Source organism: Rhinopithecus roxellana, chromosome 11 (genome assembly GCF_007565055.1).
Source record: "Rhinopithecus roxellana isolate Shanxi Qingling chromosome 11, ASM756505v1, whole genome shotgun sequence".
Lineage (NCBI taxonomy): Eukaryota > Metazoa > Chordata > Mammalia > Primates > Cercopithecidae > Rhinopithecus > Rhinopithecus roxellana.
The window spans coordinates 114,784,593-114,807,870 of NC_044559.1; the positions used below are offsets into that span (position 1 = coordinate 114,784,593).

The 23,278-nt window shown below is 46.1% G+C and overlaps 1 protein-coding gene across 2 annotated transcripts in view; it reads right to left on the reverse strand.

Annotated features, from left to right (window-relative positions):
* Positions 1-23,278, reverse strand: part of FAM171A1 (family with sequence similarity 171 member A1) — a 90,338-nt gene that overhangs the window by 36,864 nt on the left and 30,196 nt on the right. For both annotated transcript variants that reach the window (XM_010365604.2, XM_030941280.1), the window contains exons 2-4: positions 21,483-21,710; positions 13,411-13,503; positions 3,987-4,145 (exon numbers count right to left, since the gene is read on the reverse strand). In XM_010365604.2, the coding sequence (XP_010363906.2) occupies positions 3,987-4,145; positions 13,411-13,503; positions 21,483-21,710 (480 nt within the window). The remainder of the gene's footprint in view (positions 1-3,986; positions 4,146-13,410; positions 13,504-21,482; positions 21,711-23,278) is intronic.

A 23,278-nucleotide genomic window follows, 5' to 3' on the forward strand; every position in this document is an offset into this window, starting at 1 on the left:
CTATGTCACCTCCAAAAGTGACTTTGTTCCTCTGGGGTCTGTTTTTCTTACCTTCAAAACTAAGGAGGGTAGACTAGATGCCTTCCTGCATCTATGGAAGTAAGTATACTCAGCCTGAAACATTCAGAAGTAATAGAGCACTGCAGAAACGAGCATATTAATGGACAGCAATGTGCATTAGGTTCATGGAATTTCATATCCCTTTAATGTCCTCTAGCTGTCTTAAGACATTGTGGGGAATTAGATCTGCTTTCTTGAGGCCTCTTTCCTTCCTCAGGGCTCCATTAAATGCCTGCTTCTCTGTGCCTTCCGAATGACTCTCCCTCTATGCACCCATGTTGTTTATTCTGCAACTTTTATTTTTTTTTTTGAGACAAAGTCTCGCTCTGTCACCCAGGGTGGAGTGCGGTGGTGCAATCTTGGCTCATTGCAGCCTCCGCCTTTTCAGTTCAAGGAATTTTCCTGCTTCAGCCTCCTGAGTAGCTGGGACTATAGGCACACGCCACCATGCCTGGCTAATTTTTTTTTCTTTCTTTTTTTGTATTTTTAGTAGAGATGAGGTTGGTCAGGCTGGTCTTGAACCCCTGACCTCAAGTGATCCACCCACCTCGGCCTCCCAAAATGCTGGGATTACAGGCGTGAGCCATCGCGCCCAGCTGATTCTGCAACAATTCACATTTGGAAGGGCTGAACTATTTTCCTTCTCTTTGTTACGAACCTCCAATTTTACACAGAATACTGAGTTCTATATAGAAAGTGGCTTTCCTTCCTGTTCCATCTGGATGTTGCCTGGCTCCCTTTAAGTCTGCATAAAGACAAGCAGGTGTCAGGCAAATGCAGCAGAATCGTGTTGCAGGGCGGAATACCACTGGCCCAAGCGAGCAGAGTAGCTGTATCACCTTGGGTCATCCACCTGGTCACTTGTCACATGACAGGTTCTGTTCAGCTGACAGTTAAGGTTCTGTTGGGCTCTGTATTCTACCAACGTTGTGGAATTGCAGGAAAAGTCTGCACTTGTCATTTTATTGACTCTTCTCTGTCTTCCTGGAGTTATTAGTGAAAGCAATTTTTGTAAAACCCCTTGGGAACACCACTGGAACATTCTGTGCTTTCTCAGCAGCCGGGGGAAGAGTGCGATGCTCTCTGGTGAGAGGAGGGGGCCCCCAGGAGCTACAAAGAGAAGATGCTTTTCCACTTACAACTCTCGATCCACCCTCTAAACTAAACACCACACCCTTCATGGTACCCCCAGAAAACAGCCTTTCGGAGCCTTTTCCAGTCTCTTCCACAGCCTCTCTGTTTCTATCCACCTTCACTGAACTCTGGTTATGACTCTAGTCATTTCCTGGATCTTCAGGAGATGAACTCGTGTCATCTCCCAAAGACACATCTGGTGCAGGCGCGCTCTCTTTAGGCTGTGAGCTCTCAGATGCCTTTAGTAAAACAGGAGGTAAGTGACTGTGGGCAAAAGACAAGCTGTGGGCAAACTGACCCCGGGGGCCGGCATGGAGCTGGTGAGTTACTGAGGTGCCTGTGCTCAAGGGAGCCCACGTTCCAAGTCCTCGAGGGTGCGCGTGAATTCACTATGGGTGGATGCCTTCGCTGCTAGGTCTCTGAGAAAGCCTAGTCATTTCTAGGTCAAGTCATTCATTCTTTCCATGGAAGAGAAGTTTCTTTCTTTTTTTTTTTTTTTTTTTTTGAGACGAAGTCTCGCTCTGTCGCCCAGGCTGGAGTGCAGTGGCCGGATCTCAGCTCACTGCAAGCTCCGCCTCCCGGGTTTACGCCATTCTCCTGCCTCAGCCTCCCGAGTAGCTGGGACTACAGGCGCCCGCCACCTCGCCCGGCTAATTTTTTTTATTTTTTTAGTAGAGACGGGGTTTCACCGGGTTAGCCAGGATGGTCTCGATCTCCTGACCTCGTGATCCGCCCGTCTCGGCCTCCCAAAGTGCTGGGATTACGGGCTTGAGCCACCGCGCCCGGCTGTGAAGTTTCAAGTCACCTTGCAAAGCCCTCTCTCTTCCCTCTGAAATCACGGAATGATTTTAAAGTAAAACAAACTCCTCTAAAATCAATAGTTCTGTCTTTGTGTTCTTTTTCCCCCATTTTCTCAGACTGCCTAATTTATTCAAGAGCTACTGGAAGTGGGACACAGAAAAAAATTAATGAGTCCCGAGCACGGAGGCTGTCCCTCCAAGTTAGTGTTTTGTGGATCGTGTACCATTTCGTCCAGGAGGCTGGTAGCTGGTTATGATATTTTAAACCTTTTTTTTTTTTTTTTTTTTGAGACAGAGTCTAGATCTGTTGCCCAGGCTGGAGTGCAGTGGCACGATCTCAGCTCACTGCAACCTCTACCTCCCAGGTTCAAGCGATTCTCCTGCCTCAGCTTTCCGAGTAGCTGGGACTATAGGCACCTGCCACCACGCCCAGCTAATTTTTGTATTTTTAGCAGACGCAGCATTTCATCATGTTAGCCAGGCTGGTCTCAAACTCCTGACCTCAAATGACCCATCCACCTTGGCCTCCCAAAGTGCTGGGATTACAGGCGTGAGCCACCGCACCCAGCTTAAACCACTTCTTCATACTCCCCAAAACAAGACTTTTCTCCCAGACTGGCACATTTCAAGTAATAGTCAACATTTTTTTCCTAATAATGTTTACTTAAGATGACAGCTATGCCATCTTTCTGATGACAAAGTACTGACATATTTGCTGACATGTTAATCACATCCTCATCAGCACACAAAAATTAAAGGAGAAACATTCTGGAAAACAGAGGGAAGAAAAATGAGTAACAAATCACCAGGTTGCCTTTACGTCTAACCAGAAACTTATTAACATGCTACAAAATGGATCCAATATTTCAGGTTTAAAAGCTTTTTCAGAATAATCAGTTTATGTAAAGTACTGGAAAATTAAGTGAAATTCAATCCAAGTATCCCTGGGAAATGCAGTAAGTTACTTACCTGGCAGAATGGAACTCAGAACAGCCTTTGATTTAAAATTTTAATGCTGTGATTAGTCTCAAGTGTCGTGGAAAGGAAAGCAGGGTAGACAAGAAAATAATTCAGGACTCCAGAATCCTGACACCTCTTCCATCAGGAGGACTGGGGACCAGTGCGAAGGGGCCCAGAGAATGGTGCAGTTGGACATAATCAGAGGTGGAAGGTACCTGTCAAGGGTCTTTCTTCGATAAGGAATTATCACCTATTTTCTGGTGGACAGCTTTTAGTTTCTCTGATCTTTTAGCTGTGGCACACCAGAAGAGTGATACTGAGATACTGACCCAGCTGACTTACAGACCTGCCAGGAGAGGGTGGATTCCAAAGCAAATTCAAAGCCTGGCCACTCTATGCCCAGTTGAGGGCAGAGAGAGCAAGTGCAGAGAAAGAAGCGACGTGGGAAAGAGCTGGGTGGGCATAGACGGCAGAGGGCGGAGGCTCCCATCCTAAGTGGTCCCCATGCTGGTGGGGCACGGAGCCAAGGTATGCCTGTCTCTGAGTTGGACCAAGCGCCCCCTCTTCCCCTCCTGGCTGCAGCATGGGTGGGTGGGGTGGTGTGTCTCTACCAGCCCCACCCACCCACAGGCTACCCTCTCAAATGGGGGCTCGTGGGATAAGGCAGAGGGCAGCTGGGCCAAAACCCTTAACTCTGATCTTATACTTAAAAAAAAAATTGCAATTTCAATGACAAGAATTTCTCTGAATTGAATATACTTAGTCCACCAAAGGAGAGCTCAGAGAAGGTGCTTAAGGCAATTGGTAACAGCAGAAAAGCTCAAGGAGACCAACGCGCTAACATGTAATTCTGCAGGGCTTGTACCGATGGAACACAGTTTCAATGCACTTGAACTTGTACCAAGAATTCCCCTTCCGCAACTTTAGTGCCTTACTCCCACGTAGTGCTGAAACTTCCAATCATACCTAAAATCCACATGTAAAGACGGAAACACAGAAACTCCCACTGAAAAGAGAAAAGACTCCAATTACCTGTTCCATTTCCGTCTAATCCTCGCAAATAAGGAAAACTGTCCACCTCCGAGGCGGAGCTGGCGGCCGTGAGAAACGCGGTCAGGTCACTGTAGCTGGTGTTCTCAGGCAACCTCAGAGCCCTTCTCTGGAAATGAACGCGAGGCTGTGGCCGGGCACCTGCAGAGATTAACCTCTGAGTTACCTCCCCCAGGAGCAGTTTCTGTTTTTAGAAAATGCAAAACCAGGAAGTGCCTCTCTAAGGTTTCAGCACGCCTCCCCCACCCTGCTCCCTCTCACAAGGCCTCCCTTCCCCCATTCATGCAGGACGCAGAGATGTGACAACATGCTATTATGGGGAGAGAAATAATAGCCCATTGTCACATTTGTTTTGATACAGGATGTTATTTAGGTTTTAAACAAAAAGCTTTTTCCAAGTTCTATGTGCAAGCAGTCTTGTCACTGCTCGGCATTTGCCTGTGGATCTGGGTAGCATTTTGGGAAAGTCCATGTAAATGAAAGAAGTAGATGACAATTAATCTCTTCACGCAAACAATGTAAGAGATACTCTTTGATACTGCTGCAAACCCATCTTTAATCTCCCTGGAAAAATCTGGTTTAACGCCATGAACCAAATTGAAGGAGGGCAAGGGAATTCACTGTGCAACCTTGAAAAGAATTGCACACAATACCCCAGCAGCGATTAATCTTCTCTTTCTGTGGGAGCTGCCATTCGTCATCATTGGGTCTATTCTGGAGGCGTGCTTCCTACTTGTGATGGATTATGTCACAGAATTTATGATGAGACTTTTGAAATGATGCAAAATGATGCTTCTTCACCAAACTCAACTCTTTCGTGTAGGAGGACGGGTTGGGCCGACAGGCCCTAGACTGTTGTGTTGTGCCATCATCTGCAGCTTAACTTTGCTCCAAATTTTCTTTCTGAGACGGAGTTTTGCTCTTGTCGCCCAGGCTGGAGTGCAGTGGTGTGATTTCAACTCACTGCAACCTCTGCCTCCCGTTTAAGCGACTCCCCTGCCTTAGCCTCCCAAGTAGCTGGGATACAGGCGCCCGCCACCACACCCAGCTAATTTTTATATTTTTAGTAGAGGCGGGGTTTCACCATGTTGGCCAGGCTGGTCTCGAACTCCTGACCTCATGTGATCCACCCACCTCAGCCTCCCAAAGTGTTGTTGGGATTACAGGCGTGAGCCACCGCGGCCAGCCAGATGTTGTTTTGATCATAAAACCTGAACTTGTTTTTACCTAATGCTGCGGTAATATTCGCAAGACGTAAAGGTGCTAGGTAATTTTGTGCAAACCTGCCAAAGCATTGTTAAGAGAAAAACTGTAGATCCAGCCCCAGGCTTGAGGCAGACCACATTCCACCTGTGCTCTGCTGGGCGTTCCTCTTCCTGGCCCCCTGCTATCCTGCTTCAACAGCCCTGTCCAGAGCCGGTGGGCTTTATCCCCACTCCAGGGTTCCTTTTAACTCTGGATCAAAGAACTTGTAAGGAGTAAATAAGCCTATCTAGATGTGTTCTAGAATAAGGGAGTTTTAGAGCTCCAAGAATCCACTAGTCCAAGTCTCTCTTAAAGGTGAGGCCACTGAGACCCAAAGGAATTCCACAGACCTACGTCTGGGGCAGCCTGTCTTGGCTACATACTGCCTAACTGGAAGGGAGTCACAATGCTCCCTCTTCCTTCTAAAAACTACCAGCTAGACTTCTCCAGGGGCTGGTTCTCCACTCTGTGAAGTCCAGGCCCAGGTTTAGAGCCCAGCGAGCAGGTGCCCAAAATCATGGGCGTCCTATCTAACTCCTGTCATCTCTGCTGAAACTAAACAGACACAGACATTGGTTTAGCTCCAGACCATCAATTCCCTTTCTTTACCCCTAAAACAAACCCACAGCGACACACCAGCCTCTGGGGATCTGTGTATTTTAACATTATTCTATTCTTCTTAGTCTGGTCTTACTTTCCCTTGATGTTACAGAATACTCATGTCTTACTCCTGCCACCTCCTTGGTCTGCGGAGAGTTCAAACTCCTCAGGCACCCCACAAGTGCTGTGTGTCCTGACAGGGGCAGTCTGTTTCTGGTCCATTCTCCCCCTTGCCCACACACGGCACACAGCTTGCTTTTCTTCTCCCTTTCCACGCTGCCCTCCGGGATGGAAGGTCAAAGCCAGCATTCTTTCTCAACTCCTCATTCCGGATGATATAACAACATTCATTGCTTTGGTATTTTTTTCAGTGATCAGGAAATACACATTCTCTACTGGTTTTCAGGCTAAACAATGCTGCTGATAGCATTCAGTGAACAAGCCCCTGTGTAGAGGCCTGGGTCTCCCACGGTGGAAAAGTAAAGCACTCTGCTAACAGGAAGAGAAGAAGAATGGTGAGTCTACATGCAATGGAGCAAAGAGAGGGTCCTGGCAGAGGCAGAAGCTGGGCTGGTGCCCCCAGAACAGGGAAGGAGAAGTGCACCCCTCCAGGCCTTAGGAGGAGCCCCTGTGAGATGGGCTGGCAGAGACCTGTGTGAGGGTAATGGGGCACAGAAACCTCCTCCGACTGGACTGAGGGTTGCTGAAAGACAAGGGGAGCCTGGGAATGGGCCCAGGATACACATCCTAGCCAGGACTTACGCAGACTGACCCGGGACCCAGAGAACCAGAAACCCAGGCTGCTCTCCCCAGCTCTCAGGGCCCTGGTGTCTCACCCCGATCCTCTCCTTTTCGTGCCTTCTTGAGCAGATCAAGTGTTACATGCATTTGGGTGGGAAACACATCTCTCTCCCTTCCTGGCCTCTGTTCCGCCTCTCTCCCTACTTGTGCAGAAGAATTTGGTCCCTGGCCAGACATCCAGGGTCTATCTGCTGGGGCTGGGGGCTGGGGTATGTAGCAGGCTATGCTGGGGCAGATCCTCACGGAAAGGATACGGCCGGCACAGCCTGGGACTGGCACGACATGGGTGCCATCCACAAGGGGCCAAATATCCCACCACAAAGCACAGGCGACACCTATGGTGACGAAAATGACAGAAGCAGCAGGTGAGGAATTTAAGGGTGCAAGCAATGCTAAGCCACGGCACAAATAAAATCGAAAGAGGGTATGCATGGGGTTGGGGGAGCGGTTACATGCTTAAGCCTGCCTTCGTGTACTAAAGCTGCTAAATAGTTCTATACTTCAGAAAGGAATATGATTGGGTGGGGGTGGCAGGGCAGGCAGTGGATAAGCCTGTAGGGCTCCATCCCCATCCCCAAAATACTCAGACTCTGGTTTCCCGAAAATACAGGGGTCCCTGCTTCCTCCCGCTGCATTTCTTTCTTTTTTCTTTTCTTTTTTTTTGAGATGCTGTCTCGCTCTGTTGCCCAGGCTGGAGTGCAGTGGCATAATCTCAACTCACTGCAACCTCTGCCTCCTGGGTTCAAACAATTCTCCTGCCTCAGCCTCCTGAGTAGCTGGGATTACAGGTGCCCACCACCATACCTGGCTAATTTTTGTATTTTTAGTAGAGACGGGGTTTCACCATGTTGACCAGGCTGGTCTTGAACTCCTGACCTCAGGTGATCTGCCCGCCTCAGCCTTCCAACTCTCTGGATTTCAAAATCTGTTCTTCCCTCTTCTCTTCTGCCCCTAACCACCTCCAAGGTCAATCCAAGCCTCTAATTTAACTTTTGCTTATTCATTGCAAGACGTGGCTCAACCAACTGTTTTTGCCTTTGTCAGCAATCTCTTTCTCTATAGGCTTTTCCTCCTCAACCAACAAAAATACTCCAGTCTAGAACAATAACAAGCAAACATCACTTTAACTCTGTTATCCCCATAAGCGAATGCCTTCTGTCCTTCCATCAAGCTCCATTGATGTGGCTTCTACCCACAATGCATGCTGCCCTTGGAGACATCGACTGTATGATATGCAAACCCCATGACCACAGCTCAGCGTCCATCCTCGTCGACCTCTTCACAATGGTTGACACTGTTTGACACTCCTGCCCACAATCCCCTTCCTCCTTGGGATTTCATGGTGCTGCACTCTGGTTCTCTCCAGTGTCTGCCTGCTGTTTCCTTTACAAGTCCTTCCTTTCTCATCCTACCTCTGGATGAAACAGCTCCCAGAGGGATACCACCCATTGCCTCTGCCATTTCTGTGCTTTGCTCACTCCCTGTGGGTTCCCTTTCACTGCTACTGCCTTGGCTGGTACCACCCCCTCTAGCCTTGAATTCTTTTCTAAGCTCCATGCCTGGATTTTCCTCTGCCTTCTAGACACTTCTACCCAGATGCCCATCTGACACTCTAAAATTATCATCTACCTTCTCTCTCACCTAATAATATTCCAGTCTCCCCATCACCCAGTTTTGAGTCTAGGTCACTAACATCATTCTCCCTATCTATCATCCTGCACATTCACTCAAGTGCCAAGACTGGTCAGTCTTCCCTTATCAACATTCCCTGCATCAGATTTCGCTCTCTTTTTGCATTTAACAGCATATGTTACCTTATACTGCCTCTCACCTCAACTATTGCAAAAGCCTCCTATCCAGGCCATCTGCTTCAGCCTAACTGCCTTTTCACCTACTGACACTGTGACTGTTCAAAGATACTACTCTAATCATGTCCTTTCCCTGCCCAGAAACCACCAACAGATCTCTCCCACTTACCAAATTAACAATGATGACAAAAACAACAACAAACATGAATAGACCAGTATAGACCCAGACTACAACTATACCTCTTCTCTAAGTGAGAGGCATAGATCAGTGCTTTAGAATTTACAAAGTGCATAAATAAAAATATGTTATTTAATATTTACAATAACCCTGTGAAGAAGGAACCCTCTGCTCTCTTTATGGATAACGAACTACAGCTCAAAGAAGTAAATGACTTGCCCAAAGTCATTCTGCTTATAAGAGGTAGAAAGGAATTATTTTAATTCTAACTCTGTATCCCTTCCTAGCACACCATGCCTACCTCAAAATAGATGCTCTACTGACTGCCAACCAGTTCTCATCCTCTGGTCAAACAGGACTGCATGACTAAGTCTGATTCTTTCTTTCCTTTTTTTTTTTTTTTTTTTTTTTTTTTGAGACAAGGTCTTGCTCTGTCACCCAGACTGGAGTACAATGATGCCATCACAGTTCACTGCTATAGGCACACGCCACCACACCTGGCTAATTTTTATATTTTTTTGTAGAGATGAGGTTTTGTCGTGTTGCCCAGTCTGGTCTCAAACTCCTGGGCTCAAGTCATCTGCCTGCCACAGCCTTCCAAAGTGCTGGGATTACAGGTGTGAACTATCACACCTGGCCTCTCTGTATATATACATTCATGCATCTTCATGTCTGAAACTTCTTCCCCTCATCCTACAGCTCATCCAAAATGCATGTCAAAAACCACCTCTTCTATGCAGCCTTTGTTAATCCCACCCTAAGCTCTACTTGAATCTCTCTTGTAGCACTGCTCTTACTATGTCTTGTATTATAATTATTTGTATATTTGTTCACCTGCCTAATGAAGAGCATCATGAGAACATGGGTGGTGGAATCACTTAGCTCCAGGTTTAAATCTTTCCTCTACCACCTTCTAGTTGTGTGATTTGGGCTTCAGGTTCTTTATCTTTAAAATGGGTATGAATCATGCCTGTCTCATAATATGGCTGTTGTGATGTTCGTTCAGAATACATATGGCTGGTGTCTAACAGTGTCTCCTGGATAAGCACCACTTTCCCATCTCCTCTTCCCATTATAGACTGAAGCTCCTTAAACCAGGTGTTCTGTGAAATGCATGGCACTATGTTCTGCATACAGTTGGTGCTCAATGATACTTATGTGAAGATGAGTTACACCTGGCAACTCACTATGTTCCAGTAATGCTCTGTCTCCATTCCAACTAGATCAGGGGTCCTCCATCTCAGCACCATTCACATTTTGGGTGAGGTAGTTCTTCGTTTGGGGGGTGTCCCATGCATTGCAGCATGTTTAATTGCATCCCTGACCTCTACCCACTAGATGTCTGTAGCAGCCCCCAAAATATCTCCAGACCTCACAAAATGTCTCTGCAGTGGGGGTGGGGGGGAATCACTCCCAATTCTGAACCACTGCACTATATATCCTGAGCACCTTCACAAAATCCAAACAACTGGCATTGAGAATCTCCCTGCAATGGGTCTACGACTGCAAAGAGGAGCGGGGAAAGTCTTTGTATTCATGGAACTCAAGAGAAGAGAAGGCATTTCTCTCTTTGCCTCTTTCTGTGTCTTACACTGTTTCTCTATCTGAATCTCTGTTCCTCTCCCAACCTATCATAAGAACAAAGAAGTTTAAAAACAATGCTAATACTAAGTTTTTGGAGGGTGGGATGAAGATTTCTGAGTCAATCTCAGAAGATGAAGTTTAAGGAAAACCAAGGGTTGCCACCTGAGAGGAAAGAAAACTGAAGCCGGAGGGTTGCAGAGGTTTTCTGTTTTCTGCCCTGGAGCTCTTTTCTAAGATGCCATTTAGCCTCCTTAAATGAATCCGTGAAGACTTGAGCCAGTGATCTTGGGGATAATGGTACTTTCTCTTCTTCCCTGAATCAGAGTCAAAGAAATCTCTTCTGAGAGCTTTCATCACCTCTTGATGAGTTTATCACATCATCCTTCTCTTCTAACATGTTTAACTCCCTAAAACATCAATAACATTCATTACCCTAAAAAAGAAAAGGGTCGAGAAGGCAGTCATGGAAATGGCTTGATTATCATAGTGTTTTAAGTGCTAGAATAAGAGGGTAATGATGAAACTACAAGATAAATTTCAAGAGAGAGAGTGGCCAGCTGCCCAGGAGAAAAGAAGTTCCCGGGCTGGTATTTGTGAACTGTGTCTTGAAGGTTGAGAGGCAGAGAAGAAGTGACAGCATCTACAAAGGGGCACAGATAGAGAAAGTCTAGTACATCTGGGGCAGTGAAGGAACTCTCTGTGAGCTACGTGGGTTCCAGGGGCAGATGGAGAGACTTAGGAAGGACTTGGTAAGTCCCGATCAAGAGTTTGAGGCCAGGTGTGGTGGCTCATCCTTGTAACCCCAGTGCTTTATGAGGCTGAGGCAGGAGGAATGCTTGAGGCCAGGAGTTTCAGAATAGCCTGGGCAACACAGTCAGACCCCATCTCTACAAAAAATTTCAAAAATTAGCTGGGTGTGGTGGCACACGCCTGAAGTCCAAGCTACTCTGGAGGCACAGGCAAGAGAATCATTTGAGCCTGGGAGTTGAGGACACAGTGAGTTATGATTACACTACTGCACTCCAGCCCGTGCAACAGAATAAGATCCTGTCAATGAATCAATCAATCAATGAGTTTGGACTTGCGTGGGCCCGCAGGGGAGAGTGAATGGGAGTTACTGGTATGGAAGTGAAAGATTCCGATTTGTTTTTGCCCAATTCTGACAGCAGGTGGAGTATGGCCGTGGGTGCAGAGAGTCTGATGTCAGAGTGATTAGGCAGGAGGTTGCTATGAAATTATTTAAGCGAGAAATGCTCCAGATAAAGACAGCAGCTCTGGGGGTCCTCACAGAAAAGGCAGCTGGAGTGGAAAGCTATTTTTGAAATAAGAGATAGGGAGGGCAGGAAGAACCCATGAAGGAGATTGAGAAGCAATGAATGGAGAGACGGCCAGAGAAAGGATGAAGACATCCAGGAAGGTGGGACCGGATAGGGTGGTGAAGCCGCAGGGAAGTCAGGAAGGAGAAGTGGCCACTAGGTCATGTAACTCTAGCTCTGCTGAGCTTAGCAAGAGGGATTTCTAAAGATCATGTGAGGCAGCGTAAAAGGGAGTTTAAAGACATGTGCATGGTGAGGGGAGGTATCTCCAAGGTTCGGGAGAAGATTGTGACTTGAAGGAGAAATAGGGCTTAAGAAGGGTTTTGATTTGAATAGCAAAGCCTTCAATGATTTTGAGAGCTGAGAAAGAACTAGAAGAGATGAAAGACTCAGCATAAATGCGGGGAGGTTTGAGAGGAGGCAATAAGGAATGGGCTCCAATGAGAATGTGAAGGGGTTCACGGTGGGGCAGAGAAACTGCAGGAGGACACCATCATGTCCTCTTAAGAAAGGGGGCAGGAGGCATCGGAGAAATGCAGATCAAAACCACAATGAGATACCATCTCACACCAGTTAGAATGGCGATCATTAAAAAGTCAGGAAACAACAGGTGCTGGAGAGGATGTGGAGAAATAGTAACACTTTTACACTGTTGGTGGGACTGTAAACTAGTTCAACCATGGTGGAAGACAGTGTTGCGATTCCTCAGGGATCTAGAACTAGACATACCATTTGACCCAGCCATCCCATTACTGGGTATATACCCAAAGGATTATAAATCATGCTGCTATAAGACACATGCACACGTATGTTTATTGTGGCACTATTCACAATAGCAAAGACTTGGAACCAACCCAAATGTCCATCAGTGACAGACTGGATTAAGAAAATGTGGCACATATACACCATGGAATACTACACAGCCATAAAAAGGATGAGTTCATGTCCTTTGTAGGGACGTGGATGTAGCTGGAAACCATCATTCTCAGCAAACTATCGCAAGAACAGAAAACCAAACACCGCATGTTCTCACTCATAGGTGGAAACTGAACAATGAGAATACTTAGACACAGGAAGGGGAACATCACACACCGGGGCCTGTTGTGGGGTCGGGGGAGCGGGGAGGGATTGCATTAGGAGATATACCTAATGTAAATGACAAGTTAATGGGTGCAGCACACCAACATGGCACATGTATACAGATGTAACAAACCTGCATGTTGCACACATGTACCCTAGAACTTAAAGTATAATTAAAAATAAATAAATAAATAAATAAGTGGATTCCATATAAGAATTTTTTTTTTTTTTTTTTTTTTTTTGAGATGAAGTCTCACTCTGTCACCCAGGCTGGAGTGCAGTGGCGCGATCTTGGATTACTGCAACCTCCACCTCCAAGGTTTAAGCGATTCTCCTGCCTCAGCCTCCAAAGTAGCTGGGAATACAGGCATGTGCCAGCATGCCTGGCTAAGTTTGTTTTTGTTTTTGTTTTTTTTGTATTTTTAGTAGAGATGGTGGTGTTCCATCATGTTGGCCAGGTTGGTCTCCAATGCCTGACCTCAAATGATCCACCCACCTCGGCTTCCCAAAGTGCTGGGATGACAGGCATGAGCTGTAGGATTTTAGTAGGTGGCCCAAAACTGACTGTTGTTTCTCTTTTTAATTATTAAACATACCAAAAATAATGAAAAGAGTAAATTTCAAATGTCTCACTATAAAAAATGTTAGGTAAGTGAGGTGATAGATGGGTTAATGTGCTTGATTTAATCAATCCACCTTGTATACAGACATCACATCACACTGTACACCATAAACATATACAATAATGCATCCGTCAAAAATAACAATAAAAACTGAAAAAATATTAAACATACCTTGGAATCCTGATACTATTTGGACGACATCTTCATATACCATTAGAGTGGCAGAGCGTTCTGGAAGCAGGCCAAGGCTCAGAGAAGAAAATACTGCAAGAAAAAGAAATGGATAGAAGGGGATTTTATATTTACTTTTAAGTGCCCGCTCTAATTTTTGGGATACTCTGCAGTTTTTGTATTTTCTGATTTCAAATCAATTAATAAGATTAATTTTTAGTTAATTAGCAAAAGATCTTCAAAATGCTACAAGTGTATTGCAATATCTCATATAACAATTACTTGCCCTACAATGGTCAACTTTTTTCATTTGTTAGAAGTTTTCTTTTTTTTTTTCCTTTTTTCCAAGACAGAGTCTCGCTCTGTCGCCCAGGCTGGAATGCAGTGGCGCAATCTCAGCTCACTTTAACCTCTGCCTCCCATGTTCAAGCGATTCTCCTGCCTCAGCCTTCCGAGTAGCTGAGATTATAGGCACCTGTCACCATGCCCTGCTAATTTTTGTATTTTTGGTAGAGAAAGGGTTTCACTGTGTTGGCGAGGCTGGTCTCGAACTCCTGACCTCGTGATCCACCAGCCTCGGCCTCCCAAAGTGTTGGGATTATAGACGTGAGCCACTGCGCCCAGTCAGAAGTTTTCAGTAAAGTAACTGAGCCTCTTCACATTAGGAGTATATGAATGTTATCATGTATACACTACATGAATTTAGAATATATAATGTTAGATGTTAACATTAAGAATGGCTTTAAAAATATGTGTCTAGGTTAATGTGTACCGCATGGTAAAAGAATATTCCCCCAACCCTGGGAACTAATAACATGATAGAAACTGTGCTTTTCATTTTTATTTTTTTGAGACAGGGTCTCACTCTGTCACTTAGGCTGGAGTGCAGTAGCACGGTTAGAGCTCACTGCAGCCTTGACCTCCCAGGCTCAAGTATCCCTGTTGCCTTAGTCTCTCAAATAGCTGGGACCATGGGCGTGTACCACGGCACCCAGCTAATTTTTAAATTTTTTTGTAGAGATGGGGTCTCCCTATGTTGCCCAGGTTAGTCTCAAACTCCTGGGCTCAAGCAATCCTTCCACCTTTGCCCTCCAAAGTCCTGGGATTATAGGCGTGAGCCACTGCACCTAGCCAAGTTATGCTATTTTAAAACTCTTGCTTAAGTAACTGGATTTCTAAAAAATTTTAGAAACCCCACAAATTTCTGGGTAAAACATATGAATTTAAGAGAAAAACAAATAAATGCATTATAGAATAATAATCATCACTCACATTAGTGAACCTTTACTAACAGGCCAAACATTATCCTAAGTGCTTTAATTTCAGTAATTTATTTAAGCCTCAAAACAGCTCTATGAAGTAGGCATTATTATTATTATTTTTGAGACTGAGTTTCATTCTTGTTGCCCAGGCTGGAGAGCAATGGTGTGATCTCGGCTCATTGCAACCTCCGCCTCCCAGGTTCAAGTGATTCTCCGGCCTCAGCCTCCTGAGTAGCTGGGATTAGAGGCACCTGCCACCATGCCCAGCTAATTTTTTAAAAAAATATTTTTAGTAGAGACAAGGTTTCACCATGTTGGCCAGGCTGGTTTCAAACTCCTGACCTCAAGTGATCCATCTGCCTTGGCTTCCCCAAGTGCTAGGATTACAGGCATCAGCCAACGTGCCCGGCACCTGAAGTAGGTATTATTAACACGCCCATTTCACAGGTAAGGAAACAGGTTTATAGATGAGGAAGTAACTCGTCCAATATCCCACAGCTAATAAATGCCAGGGCTAGGATTTAAACTCTGGAGTTCTCAACCACTCTGAGACATGGAAAAGTTGGCCTAGTGAGGTAAATGACGTTCTAGGAAAACATCAGGATCTAGAAGATAAGTGCTAAGAAGATCAGTCACTTCACAGCGCTGGCTCTTTTTTTTTTTTTTTTTTTGAGATGGAGTTTCGCTCTTGTTACCCAGGCTGGAGGGCAGTGGTGCAATCTTGGCTCACTGCAGCCTCTGCCTCCCACGTTCAAGCGATTCTCCTGCCTCAGCCTCCTGAGTAGCTGCAATTACAGGCGTGCATCACCATGCCTGGCTAATTGTGTATTTTTAGTAGTGATGGAGTTTCGCCATGTTGGCCAGGCTGGTCTTGAACTCCTGGCCTCAAGTGATCTGCCCACCTTGGCCTCCCAAAGTGCTGGGATTACAGGCATGGGCCACCGTGCCCGGTCAAGCAGTGCTGGCTCTTAATAGTGCCATAGGGCACCAGTGAGTTGGCTGTGGATGTGACCTCTTTTCATTCATCCTCCACACAGTCAATTTATTTAGCTGTCATCATATACAAGGCTCAGATCTACATCCTGGGTGGAACAGAGCAGTGTTAGAAGCAGCCTGTGCCTTCAAGAGTTATGCATTGCAAGGGGACTAGACTTGAAACAAATAGCTGTATGACAAGCAGAATGGGATAGGTACCAGGAAAAAGACAAGAATAGCACCTTGGTGATGCAGAAACAGCCTGGGAGTTCCTCGAATATTAAACACAGAGTGACCCCATGACCCAGCAATTCCACTCCTAGGTATAAACCCAAGAGAACTGAAAACCTACATTTATACAGCAACTCACACATCAATGTTTGCAGCAGCATTATCCATAACAGCCGAGAAGTGGAGACAACACACATAAATGTCTATTGGCTGATGAATGGATAAAGTGTGGTGTTGTCTATATAAGGGAATATTATTCACCCGTGAAAGGGAAGGTGGTACTGCCACGTGCTACAACGTGGATGAATCTTGAAAACATCAGGCTAAGTGAAAGACGCCAGACACAAAAGGCCACGTATTCCAAGATTACAGTTATATGGATGTGCAGAATAAGCAAATCTAGAGAGAGAGAGGGGAGATTAGCAGTTGCCAGGGGCTGGGATGTGTGAGAAACAGTGAGTCGGTGCTAATGGGTACGGGGTTTTAGGGGTGAGGAAATATTCCGCAATTAGTCATTGCTGCATGAGCACGTCGTAGGTAAACTATTACCAGCGATCCTTTCATCTAAGGGCACAGGGCACCTCCTGGCGAGGAGGAAAGGGCAGGATTGTCCTAGCAGATGCTGCTGGTAGGAAGCAGCACACCTCAAAAGCCAGGCTAGGGTTACACTCCACGCCCTCCTAAGTCAGGATGCCTGGGCCTTCCTGCTCCATTCCAGAGCTCCCGTGGCGACTGCAGACATTTACAAGGCCCTGACCACCTCTGAGCTGACCGGTGTGGGGGGCTCGGAGCTCCAAAATCACCTGTGATCATCCCCTGAGAGGTGCGTGACCATTGCAGTGTGTTTTGAAAATATTTCTCACCTAAAATATTTGGTACTTTCATATATAAGGCAGCTGCTCTGGCAAATTGTTTCTCAGACCTTATTTCCTAAAGGAGAAAAAAATGATTTCTCATTTTACTTTTTTAGACTGTTTCTTTGAATTCTAAAACACATGATTTCTTGTAACAAGACTGGTACCAGCAGGGACTTCCTGGGGAGAGGACAGGGACTAGGGATGCAATCAACGCAGTGCCCAGGTGGGTGGAGGCAGCAGAGAGATGGAGATCCATGGGTAATGCTGCTTTTTTCCCATCATAGAGAGGAGGCTGATTGATGTCTGGAGGTGCTCTTCATACCAAGTAGATTTTTTTTTTTTTGATACCTAGAGGGAAAGGAACATCTCATTCTACCCAGGACGGGCAGGAAGATTTCTTGAGGCAGAAAATAGTCTGGCTGGGCTTTATGAGATAAAAGAAAAGTTTGCCGGCCGAATGTGGTGGCTCACACCTGTAATCTCAGCACTTTAGGAGGCCAAGGCGGGCGGATCACGAGGTCAAGAGATTGAGACCATCCTGACCAACATGGTGAAACCCGGTCTCTGCTAAAAATACAAAAATTAGCTGAGCGTGGTGGCGGGCGCCTGTAGTCCTAGCTACTCGGCAGGCTGAGGCAGGAGAATCGCTTGAACCCGGGAGGCGGAAGTTGCAGTGAGCCGAGATCGCGCCACTGTATTCCAGCCTGGCGGCAGAGTGAGACTCTGTCTCAAAACAAAAACAAAACTTAGCCGGGTGTAGTGGCGTGCACCTGTAATCCCAGCTACTTGGGATGGTGAGGCAGGAGAATCACTCGAACCCAGGAAGCAGAGGTTGTAGTGAGCTGAGATTGCGCCACTGCACTCCAGCCTGGGTGGCAGAATGAGACTTCATCTCAAAAAAAAAAAAAAAAAAAAAAAGGAAGACAAGTTTGCCAAGAGAACAATGCAGACAAACACAGAGAGGGTAGAGATGCCAGACTCCTTCCCAGAATGACACATTGCCCAGGGTGGCCGACCATGACATACGGAAGGGGGAGGTGGCCAGGTGAGGAAGCTCCCAGGGTGGCCAACCATGACATACGGAAGGGGGGAGGTGGCCAGGGGAGGAGGCTCTGTGTCATGTTTACTTCATCCTGAGGCCATCGAAGAATTTTAGGCAGGTACATATTTTAATACACGAACTGGACATATATATTTTAATACATGAATGCTCAGTCATACTGTGGGTGGTCTGAGGGGTAGAACAACCTGGCTGGAGGCCATTGCCATAGTCCTATACCATCGCTAAGGACCTGGGCCAGGGCGATGGCTGCAGAGACAACAATAATTAAGATGTAGAATGACAGCCTTTAGTGGATGGATTGCATCTCCTATGGCTTATTCTTACCTGCCTGCCACAGATGGAGGGTGTTTTCCTTACGCTGGGTTCCTCCCTCTCCTCCCTTCCTTGAAAGCGAAAAAAACCTCAAAACATCCTCCAGGAACTATTGTTAAGGATGAAAAAGGAAATGCATTTCCGGGTTTCATAAGAATGCTCATGTACACACAAGCAGTGTGCTGCACACATGTGGGAAAGAAGGCATTTTTTAGTTTCAAATTTTCAACATATTTTAGAAGAGGCTCCCAGCTCTTCTTGCTTCCTTGTCCAGCTATCTGAAATACCAGAAGTGTCAGTCTTCACCTCCAAAAATACGCACAAAAGCAAATTGACTCTGCTTTTCACAATAGGCTAAATTTTATTGTCTAAATTTTGGAGATGTTTCCTGTTAAGTTCTAGTTAAGAGTATAACATGGTTTGGATCTGTGTCCCTGCCCAAATCTCATGTCGAATTGTCACTCCCAGTGTTGGAGGTGGGGCCTGATGGGAGGTGATTGGATCATGGGGGCAGTTTCTGACTGAATGGTTTAGCACCATCTTCTGGTGCTATTCTTGTGATCGTGAGTGAGTTCTCACGAGATCTGGTTGTTTAAAGGTGTGTAGCACCTTTACCCTCTCTCTCTTCCTCCTGCTCTGGCCATGTGAAACATCTCACTCCCCCTTTGCCTTCTGCAATGATTGGAAGCTTCCTGACGCCTCCCCAGAAGCAGAAGATGCCATTCTTCCTGTATGTCCTCCAGAACCGTGGGCCAGTTACACCTCTTTTCTTTCTAAATTACCCAGTCTCAGGTATTTCTTTATAGTGGACTAATACAGAGTATCTTTATTATATTGAAAAGGCAAGCACAGAAAAATAATCAAAGACACGGGAAGATTCTTAGAAATTATTTAGGGTAATTAACTTGATTTCAGAAACAAACACAAACTCAGAAAGTGCTGATGGGCCGATATGTGTGGGGCCAGCCAGGGGTGGGCAGGCCTGGGACCCAGGTGTCTTCATGTCTTGTCCAAAATTCAATGAAACTTCATTATTCCTGTGACTTGACTCATTTGTAATAGTACAGATATCAGCCGGGCACAGTGGCTCACGCCTGTAATCCCAGCACTTTGGGAGGCTGAGGTAGGTGGATCACCTGAGGTCAGGAGTTCAAGACCAGCCTCGCCAATATGGCAAAACCCCATCTCCACTAAAAATACAAAATTAGCGGGGCGTGGTGGTGCATTCCTATAATCCCAGCTACTCGGGAGGCTGAGGCAGGAGAATTGCTTGAACCTGGGAGGTGGAGATTGCAGTGAGCCAAGATCACACCACTGCACTCTAGCCTGGGCGAAAGAATGAGACTCTGTCTCAAAAAATAAAAAAATAAAAAAACAGATATGATGGGAATGGTTTTTCTCAAATGACCATGTTAACAGAGTAAAAACGAATGTGATCAAAATGGAGTAGCTGCTCATTATTCACCAATTCTGTATTTGTAAACCTCCCTATTTGCTAAAGCTTATTTGTAATTCCCAGATGTATTCAGGGTCCAGCTTTTCGCGTTTTTAAGCATTCTGTTGGTGATTTTGCTATTTACTTATTTATTTTTAGGGACAGTCTCGCTGTGTCACCCTGGCTGGAGTGCAGTGGCTCCATCCCAGCTCACTGCAGCCTCCACATCCTGGGTTCCAGCTCCTCTCGCCTCAGCCTCCAGAGTCGCTGGGATTATAGGCATGATTCCACCGTTTCAAATGACCCCCAGCGTAGTGCTCTCTAATATTCCTAAGCAGGAGGAGGTTGTGATTGTGCCTTATGGAGAAAACGTGTGTTCGATCAGCTTTGTTGGGGAATGAGTTATGGTGCTATGGGCTATGAGTTCAATGCTAATGAATCAACAATCTATATATCAAATAAGATTTCTTTAAACAAAGACAACATAAAACAAAGGCATGTACTATTGATCAGCTCATGAAAACGTTGTGACCAGAGGCTCGCAGGAACCCAGCCTGCATTTCCCTTGTAGCAGTGGTTCACAAGTATTTGCTCACTCCATGCTTGAGGTGGCTATGGACCATAACTACTGCAAACAATGAGAATTGACTGATGGCCTTTGTGCAGCTGTTCTCCTGAAACAGGCAGAGATGGCCTAAATGTCCCTCAGTGATTTCCAGTGACTTCTCAGCATGGATGATGGGAGTGTCAAATGCTTCCTGTATTTTAATTTATTTTATTATTTTTTGAGACAGGGTCTTGTTCTGTCACCCAGGCTGGAGTGCAGTGGCACCATCTCAGTTCACTGCAGCCTCGACTCCAATGTTCCCTTGGATGTAACCTAGTAAAGGCCACCTGTCCTGTTGTGCAGGCCCTCCCGGGGTCCTGTCTCAGGCCCACTGTCCTCCACTCTCTGCTGGAGCTCATAGTTAACATTGATGATGAGCCATACTAAACCTCTAGCCCAGATCTCTCTCTTGAACCCCAAGTTCATTTCAAACTAAAGGCTGAAAATGCTCACTTGGTGTCTCAGCAGCAATTTCAACTAAATATACCCTAAACTTAACTTACTATCAATGACCCCGACACCCGTTCCTCTTCTCCCATTTCCCCAGGCTCCATGCATCTTTGCCTAAGCCTGAAGCTTGGGAAGAGGGAGTCACAGAGGGAGGGAGGAAGGGAGGAGACTTCTTTAATCCACGACATCAGCGCAGCCAACTTTGGGAAAATTGTGGTGTAGCCAGTTCCCCAACTCCACAGCTTGCCCCTGCCGGGACCATCTGCTCTACCACCAGCCAAAACCTGAGGTCTAACTCACATTCCTTCTAGTTCATCCTTTTCCTTCCCTCTCTCCTGTCCATTCTCCACGACCTGCTTAATATCTCTCAGGTTTGTCCCCTTTCCTTAAGAACTTTCCTAGATGATCGCCATTGTATCTATATCAAATCCACTTTCCATAGCTCACAAAGCAGTGGCCTCGCACTTTGCTAAATATTTTTATTCACAGTATCTGGTGGAGGGGGAGAGGGCTTTGCTCGTTAAAATGCAAATTCCCCTCCCCTCCTCCATTGAATGGTGGAGTTCTGGGATCCGTATGTTTTTATTTTATTTCATTTTATTCTTGAAGCAGGGTCTTGTTCTGTTGCTCAGGCTGGAGTGCAGTGGTGTGATCATGGCTCACTACAGTCTCGAACTCCCAGACTCAAGCAATCCTCCCACCTCAGCCTCTTGAGTAGCTGGGACTAAAGGTGCACACCACGATGCCTGGCTAATTATAAAATTTTTTGTAGAGATGCAGCCTCACTATGTTGCCCAGGCTGGTTTCAGACTCCTGGCCTTATGCAATCCTCCCGCCAGCCAATACCCTCTGTGTTAGAGAAAGATGAGGAATGCCTTACCAGGTAACCGGATTGGCTTCCACGGGGCAGAGTTTGGCACATAGGCATGCTTCGAGGCGGTGACGATCAACTGACTGCCCAGTTTATATTGGAACTTGATAAAGGCGACGCCATCGGTCCCCGAGGTGCCAGAAGCGATGGAGGCCTGGCTGGTGAAGATCTCGATGAGCGCGTCCGCTACGGGCTGGTGGGTGCTGGCGTCGCTAACGTGCACCTTTAGTGTCACCTCTGGAGGTAGAGAAAGCACAAAGAACAGCTGCTGTCAATGGGAAACATCCACAGCAACTCTGGTATGACTGTGATGGGAGGTGGAAGGAGGGCTCTGTAAGGACATCTAGGTCGACACTCAAAATATGCAGTTTTTACCAGGGACATTTCTTCCTTAGAGGTCTGCTTTTTACTTCCCACGATTTCCCATTTTCTTCAAAACCACAGCCTGTCCCAAACTGCTGTCTTCTTTACTCCTTCCTGCTCACATGATCAAGAGAAAAATTCTATAACTTAAGACATTGGGCAACCAACGCAACACTTCGTGTGTGTGTGTGTGTGTGCACGCGCGTGTGCGTGTGTGTGTGTTTTGAAACAGTTTCACTCTGTTGCACAGGCTGGAGTATAGGGGCGTGATCATGGCTCACTGCAGCCTCAACCTCCTGGGCTCAACTGATCCTCCCACCTCAGCCTCTTGAGTAGCTGGGACTACAAGTGTGTGCCACCACACTGGGCTAATTTTTGCAGAGATGGGGTTTTGCCATGTTGCACAGGCTGGTTTCAAACTCCTCAGGCTCAAGCGATCTGCCTACCTCAGCCTCCCAGAGTGTTGAGGTTACGGGTGTGCCCCACTGTGCTTGGACAACAATATTCTTTCAATGTGGTTTGGGCTACCATAATAAGGGCACAGTGGGCTGTGGTATTTATAGGCGTATCCTTCTCTAGTCCTGGGAAATGTGGCAGAAGTAACCCAGGATTGTGCACTGGTAATCACAAAGACTAGACTGAAAGGAAGTGAAAACTACTGTTAAAAGGGAGGACCCAAAGAGAAGAACAAGAGAAGGTTAGAAAAGAATTAAAAAAAAAAAAAAAAGCAAACATTTGAAAAGACAGATGAAGTCAAGTTAGGAATATTGGCAAAAACAGATCATGAATGTGGGAAACAAACAGAATGCTACAAATTGCTAAAAAATTAAAATAGAATGGCTAACTTACATTTACTCAGGCAAGGGATAGTTATTGAACGTTTACTCTGTGCCTAGAATTGTAACTACACAGCTACAGGGAAGGAGAGGACGCCTGAGTAAACAGGGAAGTACCATGGCTGAGGGGGAACAGCATGCGTGGAGGCTCAGAGGCAGGAAGACGCCATGTTTCCTGGAGAAACAATGGCAGGTTCTGAAATCTGGATGGAAAGCGTGAGAGGCGTACGAGGCTGCAGAGGCAATTAAGGCCAGATCACGCATGGCTTTACCAGCTTCCTAAAAGGATTATTATTTATTCTAAAGGCAATGCAAAGTCACAAAAGTTTTAAGGGGGGAGTGGAGATCAAATTTATGTTATAGAAACATGTGGCTCTGGGTGAGGAAGAGGCAAGGCTGGAGAACAAGCATTCAATTAAGAGGACTCTGTGATAACCCAGGACTGAGATGGTGGTAGACCAGACTCCGGTAGAATGATCACATCAAGGGTGCTGATTCCAGAACTATGTGGGGGAGCAACTCCGAAGTTCATCCTGCTCCCATAAACCCTATTTGCTTATGTAGGAAGAGAACAGCTGGTGCCCGGTGATGTATGTCCACCTGGCC